This window comes from Onthophagus taurus, chromosome 7 (genome assembly GCF_036711975.1).
Source record: "Onthophagus taurus isolate NC chromosome 7, IU_Otau_3.0, whole genome shotgun sequence".
Classification (NCBI taxonomy): domain Eukaryota; kingdom Metazoa; phylum Arthropoda; class Insecta; order Coleoptera; family Scarabaeidae; genus Onthophagus; species Onthophagus taurus.
In genome coordinates, this window is record NC_091972.1 from 28,371,040 (window position 1) to 28,379,494 (window position 8,455).

Below are 8,455 nucleotides of genomic sequence, written 5' to 3' on the forward strand. Positions count from 1 at the left end.
TCAATTTTTGGGATATCAATTTAGGATTGAGAACATGCTTAAGCAACATGATGGAGTATGTTTTGGTGCCGAGAACTGCGGTCTAGAACGTTTGATCACTTTACTATGGCACGTTAACTTTTCAAAATTTGGAAGTACCATAACTTAATTTTTTTAAATGGTACCCCCCATATTTTATTTTTTAGTCGTCTTCGGTGGCTCATTCTACATCTTTTATATCACATATGGCCCATACCTAATATTAATAGTTTGGGAGATAATTCGGGTTTTTTGAAAATTGCACACATATCATATGGATATTTAGCCTAGTGTCCCATGAAAAACAAGCCTTCTCAATAAGTTCTTGTCAAAGACTCACTTGTTTACGTCACTTGATGCATGTGAGCTAATAATTCTCTGTTATGTCCCTTAATATTAGTACTGAAACGAGTTAAAATCGATAACAATAACGAAAGTAATATTTACACAAATCAAGAAATTGTTAATTTAATTTTTTTTGCATGAAAAGCGCGACAAAGTTCGTAGTATGATTCCCAGATCTTCTTTGGCAGCTCGAATTGAGGTGTTGGGACTGGGCTCGAAATAAGCCAAGGTATTCACCTCTTCCGTTGCATTATCTACAACATTTTTTGGTCAGTTTAACACGTGATTATTCGTTCAAAATGCAAAAAATTTGTTTCTATTCCTCTAAATTTACCTTTTGTCATCGGAGATAAATGTGGATAATTTTCATTAAACATTCTGCAAGTTCTACTAAGAACTTTGTCGCACTTTTCGTGCACAAAAAATAAATTATGGATTTCTTCATTTGTATAAACATTATTTACGTTATTAATATCCATTTTAACTGGTTTTAGACTCACAAGCATCAAACAACCTAAATTAGACTTTGACGTTTATCAATAAGTCATTAAACATTTGTTTTCCATGGCACACTAGGTTAATATCCATATGATATGTGAGCATTTTTCAAAAAACCCTAGTTATTTCTCAAACTATTAATGTTAGGCATAGGACATATGGAATATAAAAGATGTAAAATGAGACGCGGAAGACGACTAAGTAATAAAATATGGGGGGTGCCATTTAAAAAAATTAAGTTATGGTGCTTCCAAATTTCGAAAAGTTAACGTATCATAGCAAATTGACCAAACGATCTAAACAGCCGTTCTCGGCACCAAAACATACTCCATCATGTTGTTTAAGCATGTTCTGAATCCTAAATTGATATCTCAAAAATTGAGTGTTCTATGATTTTTTGAACAAAAGTCCGCTGGAACAAATTTTTCTAGAAAAATTCGAATAACTCGAGAATTGCTAGTTCCATTTAAAAAAATAAAGTAGGTGGTGACTTCCGGTATAACCGGAAGTGCTAGAAATCTGAAAATATTTTAGATGAAGAGAACGTAATTGATAATACTTAAGTCTGCATACTCAAATTTTTTGTTTGGCCAGAACCCCAGAAACGTCATGACCGGTCTCGCTGAGACACCTGTATAAAGTTGTTTGGTGCTCGAAGGTGCATAACCTAAAAATATTTTTGTTTATACAGAGTGTTGCAACAACAAAGTACAAGGTAGAACTTCGTAAATTTAAATGGAACATCCCATATTTTATTACATTTTTGAATTACCCTTAAAATTCGACATACTTTTTGTTAAGCATTACCTATACCAAAATTTTACAGTTTTTGAAATATTTAACATTTTGTGAAAAAATCTCCATCTGCACGTGTCTATAAAAGAAAACATACCTAATTTATTTAAGACACTACAAAGCAAATCTTTTGTAGATTATTGATGCATAGTTACAGTAACTTCATGCCCCTATAAAAATCTGGTAACGTTCTATAGGGTGTTCGTAATATTGTACTCAATACCAGAAACTTGAAATAGCTATATCTCATTTTTTTTAAATGGAATGTCTCATATTTTTTTATCTTAAATTATTCGCCAAGTAATAAGGTTTCTTTTTTATAAAGTATGTCCTATACCTATTTGCAATAGTTATCAAGTTATTTATAGGACAATTAACTTTAATTTAAGTCACTACAAAAAAGTAAAGTCCAATGATTTGATTGTTAACAATTACTGCCCATACATTATTATTTTTTCAGGACACTGGATGTGTTGTTTTCTTATCCATCTGGGTTTTTTTTTGTCCAATACCGAAAGTTTTGTCTATTAAACGCCATTTTTTTTGAAGACATCTAAATATCAGCATTAAAAATACTCAGAATTTTACATAGAATCTATAAATGCACCCAAAAATGGAGATTCCTATTTAAAAATGTCAACTTAGGGATCGTATCTCAATTTTGGGACACCTATACACTTCAATTTTATCTCAAAAAATGCACGTTAAAAAGATAGCATAGATGTCAAAGCATTTCTCTGGAAGAATAGTACACAGTGTGTATCCTATTTCAAGAAATGAATATAAATCTCAAGATGTAATCTCTAAACTATCATTACTACTACTATCAGTAGCATTGTAAATTATCACAAAATATGTTACTTCTATGAAAATAATAAATGGAGATGATAAAAATGTACCATATCAGATGACAAATTAAGTTGAAATATAGGTAATCCAGTTTAATTAAGATAAATTTAAATGAAACAAGATAATAAACCAATTAATCAAGATTCTGTTACATTGTTTAATTACAACTTTATTTTGTATTGACTAAAACAAAAAAAAAATTCTTACCTTATGACTAGCATATGCCCATAATGACGCAGTATTTAATGAATAAGCTTCAACTTGATCTGCTTGATTAAATTTTTCACATTTATGCAAAACTTCCATACAAGCAAGAAATAACCAACAAGATTGCGCCCCAACCGGAGCGACAATCTCTAACAAGCTCATTTCTCTTGTACAATTATGCAAAAATGGTAAACATCTTGACGCTATCTCCCAAATTTTATTTGTCAGCAACAACATATGCGCTTGATTCGCAAATAAATACGCCCTCAGTTCCAAAATTGATGGATCTTCCGGCAATTTATTCGCACCTAATTGAAATCCATGCCATCTTTCTAAGGGCTTTTGATAGTTGCATAGCCATGTTATTGTTTCTCCAGAATGTGCGTTAATTACAAATTGGGAAAACAACGCGTCCAATTCATCGTATTGAACGAGAGCTTCATCATAAAGGCCAAGCATTTCGAGAACTTGTGCGAGTTCTTCTTGTAATTTAAAGTAATGCATGAAATTCCAACCTAGCTCATTTCGTCTTTCACGTTGCTGACGAACGTGATCTTCTAAACGAGCAACTGCTTTTGCATATGCTACTAAGACTAAATGCCGTATTCTACTAACTAAACCTCGCCAAGAATCTGCTGAACGTGATTCACCTTTACCAGGATTTATCACAGATATACAACGATCTCCTAAAAATAAATTAAAATTAATTTATTAAGGTGGGAAAAAAATAAAAGTAAAAACCTACCTTGTTTTGGTGCAAAATCAGCTCTTATTTTATCTAAAACAGTTGTTCTAGGTAATAATTTATTGGCTCTTTTTCCATCATAATTTTCAACAACAACAATTAACCAATCAGGAATTTCGTGTGATGTTAATTCTTTTAACCAACATTCAATATCATCTTTTATATTAGCTTTATATAAATCTATATCCTATTAAAATTGAACATGGTTATAATGATATATAAAAGATATAAATAAAGAACATTCTGTTAAAGATACTTACCGTACATTCTGTCCAATAAATATGGAACAATGGTTGTCTTATCAAGTCCCATTGTGTGATTTTAGGTAAAGCAGATGGACTAAAAGGTGCAAAGTTAGCACCAATATGTACGGAACGTATAGGTCTTCCGAGAGAACGTCTCCAATCACACGGATCTTGTGGTAAAGCTTGTGATAACCCATCTTCTAATAAAGAAAATACTTCTAATTCACCAGCACCTATAAATAAATTATTAATATTAAAAAAGGGATCGTCAGAGGAGTTTGGCGGTTAATTTACAAGTAATTATCGGTCGACGGTCCACGAACGAGCCGTTCTCAAGTGTACCATTCATGATTGGGGGACCTTTAGCCTTTCAACCTGGCTGTAAAACGCACATTGTTTTCTACTTTCGTAATTTACCAGGAAAACATTGCGGTTTGATTAACGAAAACGGTTTTAGTTCTTTATAAATGTATTTGAAATATTTCTAAACGTCAATAACTTAACAATACAACAGCTGATCAAACTCCCTAAATTTTTCGGATTTTCTCCTGTCACCAAACGTCAAAGTCAATTACTACCAACCTTAAAATAATTTAGTGAATTTATTTTAATTCATTTAAATTTTCAGTGTGCATTTATTGGAATTGTTGAACGATTTTTAATGAGGATTATTTGTTTGTGATGTTCAGATAAAATTGCTAATAAATTAAACTAAAATACATCTTTTAATTATTTTTTATTTTTTGACGTTAGTTTTAGTATGTATGTATAGGTGTCCCAAATTTATCGAAACACTTTTATGATTTGATCAAGGTTCGTTGAGTATTTGTTATAAGGTTATCCAAGTTGAACGAATTGACGTTGATGTGATGAGGTGGAAACGTGACGTTATTGGAGGAAAAATACATTACATAATATTATAATATAAATATAATATTAATATAAATTTAATATTAATATAAATATAATAATATTTATATTAATAATTATTTAAACACTAAACAAGTGTTATTAAACTCCTACTAATTGTAAGTGAATTTCACTTAAAATGCAATATACAAAAATATATTTCCATAAAAACCAGAGCGTACCTACTTACTTTGTTCCACATAAAATCTAACATGTCTGAATGTTTCTGGTTGTAGGTCTAATGTTAATTCTAGTAACAGTGGTAGGTAGCGCTAGTTAACATAATAAGACATCATTACGTTCCATATTTTTATTGAATTAACACTAGACCTAGTACACTGAGGGAAATTATTCTTGACTTTCAAGAAACATTTATTCTTGAATGTATTTCTTCGAAACAAGTATAAGATACTCTTAAAACAGAAATATTTTTTTGTTTTAAAAATAGAAATATTATCGAATGAAGTATATCATATTCTTAGCATCGAAGATTATCAATTGTTTGTATCAAAAAGTTCATTCTTGCGTCAATAATTTATAATACTCAAATGAAGAATTATACAAGATTGTTGTTACATGAATAAGTTTTTCTAAAAAGAAAAATACGTTGTTCTTAACTTAAGAAATCTATTCTCGATACGAAAATGGGATTGTTGACGCAACATTAAGATACTCCTTTTCAAGATTATTGATTTACTTTCACTAAGAATTTGTTTTCTTGAGAATCAAGAATATTTGTATACTTACTTTGAGAATATGTGGTGTTTCTTCACTCAACAAAATGATCTTCTTGTGGATATACAAGAATATGATAAGCTTGAGCCAAGAGTAATAATCTTCATTCAAGAATATATTTCTCTCAGTGTACTAGAAACATTTGTTTAGCCATGCGTCTTCAGATGCTTTCTAGTTCTAGGTCTAATGTTAGTTCTAGTTTTACACTATCACTAGAACTACATTACATTAAACAGACTACATATCGGGTAGGCGGACCAACCAACCTTGCACCGCGACCCTAAGAATCTATTGTATCCCGATAGATATCGTTATCAAATTTCACCGTGCAGTCCAATGCTCTTAACGAACATTAATACCTTGCTCAGTGAAACGTCAATCAGATCCTTCGAGGAGATAAGCTGCGACCCAAAAATCGAGAATCTGATACGGTTGACAGCAGGGCAGTGGCATAAAACGTGCTCAACCGTCTCTGCTTCCTCCGCATAAAGTCGGCATTCAACATCGTCGGCTAAACAAAACAAGGTCGGGTGTGCTTTTAATCGAATATGCTCAGTAAAGACACCCATTAGAACTTTTATGCTGCTACGAGCAAGTCCTAAAAAGTTCCCGGGTTTGACAGTGGCGATGTTAATAAACACCTTAGCATGTCTCATTCGAGGAGATCTGGTCCACAGTAGGCTAAGTCTTTCTTCAGCCCACAGTGCAATCCTATATTTGGCCATCGCAAATGATACGCCAACTGTACTGACGCGACGAGCAAAGCGGCGAGCAGAGCGGTGAGGAAAGCGGCGAAAACAAACTATACATATCCAAATGAGTAGAACATAGTGGTGCGGCGCGGCGCCAAGTAGCAGTGTGGTCATAAGAGAGGATAGCGGTGCGTTCAAGCAAGTTTGTTTTCTCCGCTCCCCTCTTTGATACAAAATGGATGTTGAAGCTTTAATACATGAAAAGTTACATGAAAAGTTACAAAAATAAAATAAAATGGTTGAGAAATTGCAAGAGGTAACCACTTTTTATGAGTTCGCGAAAACCAGAAATAAAATGTATAAATGCGCATGTGTTGAAAATAAAATAAAATTACATAGAGGGTGTTCAGATGAAACAAATCCCTTCTGCGAGTATAATTGTCTGCGAGGCAACAACTCTAAAATCTGTTTTTTAAAAATGTATGTAATGTATATAATTTGTATTTTGTAGTTAATATTTCCAGGCGTTGAATAGTAAGGTAAGGGAAGGGGATAATAAAATTTGGATTTTTAAATTAATAGAAAAATATAGGATAGGGAATACAAGGATAGGGTGTAGACAGGAGTTGGGTGTTGCCGCAGGGACCCCAAAATCTGCGAACAGTGTGTGCGGCTAAGTACACCGATCCTCGGTATTTTCAGGAAATGGGTTATTGAGGCATTTGTATAAGGGTGGCTTTAAGGGGAGGACCTGGTCATTAAGGCACTCAAGTCTTGTATTAGTTTTTATGAATTTGTCTATTTCATAGCTCTCTAAAAGCTCAAGTTTGTGGCCTTTATTTTGTTTATGTATCAGTGTTACATTTTCTTTAATATCAAAAGTGTGGTTGTGCAGAGATAGGTGTTTACCAAAATTAGAGTTGGGTTTTATTAAATGTTCTCTAATTCTTGTTTTTAGGGCTCTCCCTGTTTCGCCAATATATGTGGCTCCGCAAATATTACATTCTAAACTGTAAACACCGTTAAGTTCCAACAAGTCTAGCTTATCTTTTGCATTATGCAAAAGTTTTTGTAAGGTGTGATTGTTTTTGTAAGATATGCTGACTCCATATTTATTGAAAATGTTTCTGATATTGTGAGCTATTTTGCCGGGATAAGTAATTGATCTGTATGTATCAAAGTTTTGAGTTATAGGTTGAAGACCTGTAGAGTTGTTAAGGTTTTGTTTAAAAATGAATTTATTAATTATTTTGTCAATTTGGGATAATTGAAAACCATTGTTAATACCTATACTCTTAATGATATTAATTTCTGTGTTTCTATCTTCGTTTGAAAGGGGGGTGTTGAAACATCTATATAGATAAGCATTAAAGGCAGCTAATTTGTGTGTTGTAATGTGATGAGAATAATATGGGATTATGGTGTCTGTTTGTGTTGGTTTTCTGTAAATTTTGTATTGAATAGAATAATCGGTATTAACTAAGGTGAGATCTAAGAAGTTTAGTTGTTTATGTTTTTCAATTTCTATAGTAAATTTATGATTTTTATGGAGGTTATTAATGTATTTATGGAAATCATCTATCAAATTGAATCCGTCATCATCCCAAATTATCAAAATATCATCAACATATCTGAGCCACAGGACTATATTATTATTGTTAATGTTATCTTTGTGTAAAATTTTGTTTTCTATATTATTAAGGAATATGTCGGAGAGTAGACCGCTCAAGGGGGATCCCATTGGAAGACCCTCATTGTATTGGTAAAATTTATCATTGAATAATGGCGTAGTTGTTCATACAAATGATGAAATTCGCCATGTATATGTCTACTTTTATTTATTTCATGTACATTACAACTTCTCTTTTATATTTTAATAAATACCAAATTTTCAGGGAAGAATTTTCTAATAGTAATAAATCCATACCTCCTTATTAGACGCGCCACTATGTGAATGCAACTCTTTTATTACCGCGATTCTCGGTCGCCGCTTTCTTCACCGCTCTCCTCGCCGCTTTGCTCGTCGCTCCAGTATGTGTTTAGCCTAAGATGTTTCTAGTTCTAGATCTAGTGTTAGTTCTGGTTTTGCACCAGAACTAACATTCGGGTTTAGGTGTGCGTCTCTTAAGACGGCCGAAAACTCAGGGTTATCATAAGGACGTTACCTTTTTCCAAGCAAAACTTTTCCTCTGCAAAACTACCCAATGCCTGTATTATTAAGCTATGTTGCATTTTATGTGGGACAGTGCAAGTGTATTCATACATATTGCGAGTTATTTGAAATTCCCGGTATAAATGAAAACATAGACAATTCCTCCAATGACGTCAGAACAAAACCTATGCGGGAGGGGAGGGGGTATAAGATATAGACATATGTATACTAATCCAAGAAGCGCGTTGAAAAAATAGAATAATAG

The 8,455-nt window shown here is 32.7% G+C and overlaps 1 protein-coding gene across 1 annotated transcript in view; it reads right to left on the bottom strand.

The window, feature by feature from the left end:
* Nucleotides 1-4,248, bottom strand: part of LOC111420954 (SIDL trafficking protein particle complex subunit 10) — a 32,347-nt gene extending 28,099 nt beyond the window's left edge. The window contains exons 1-4 of the mRNA XM_023054061.2: nt 3,997-4,248; nt 3,718-3,935; nt 3,458-3,644; nt 2,713-3,398 (exon numbers count right to left, since the gene is read on the bottom strand). Coding sequence (XP_022909829.2) covers nt 2,713-3,398; nt 3,458-3,644; nt 3,718-3,935; nt 3,997-4,051 — 1,146 coding nt within the window. The 5' untranslated portion in view covers nt 4,052-4,248. The remainder of the gene's footprint in view (nt 1-2,712; nt 3,399-3,457; nt 3,645-3,717; nt 3,936-3,996) is intronic.
* Between the last annotated feature and the right edge of the window lie 4,207 nt (nt 4,249-8,455).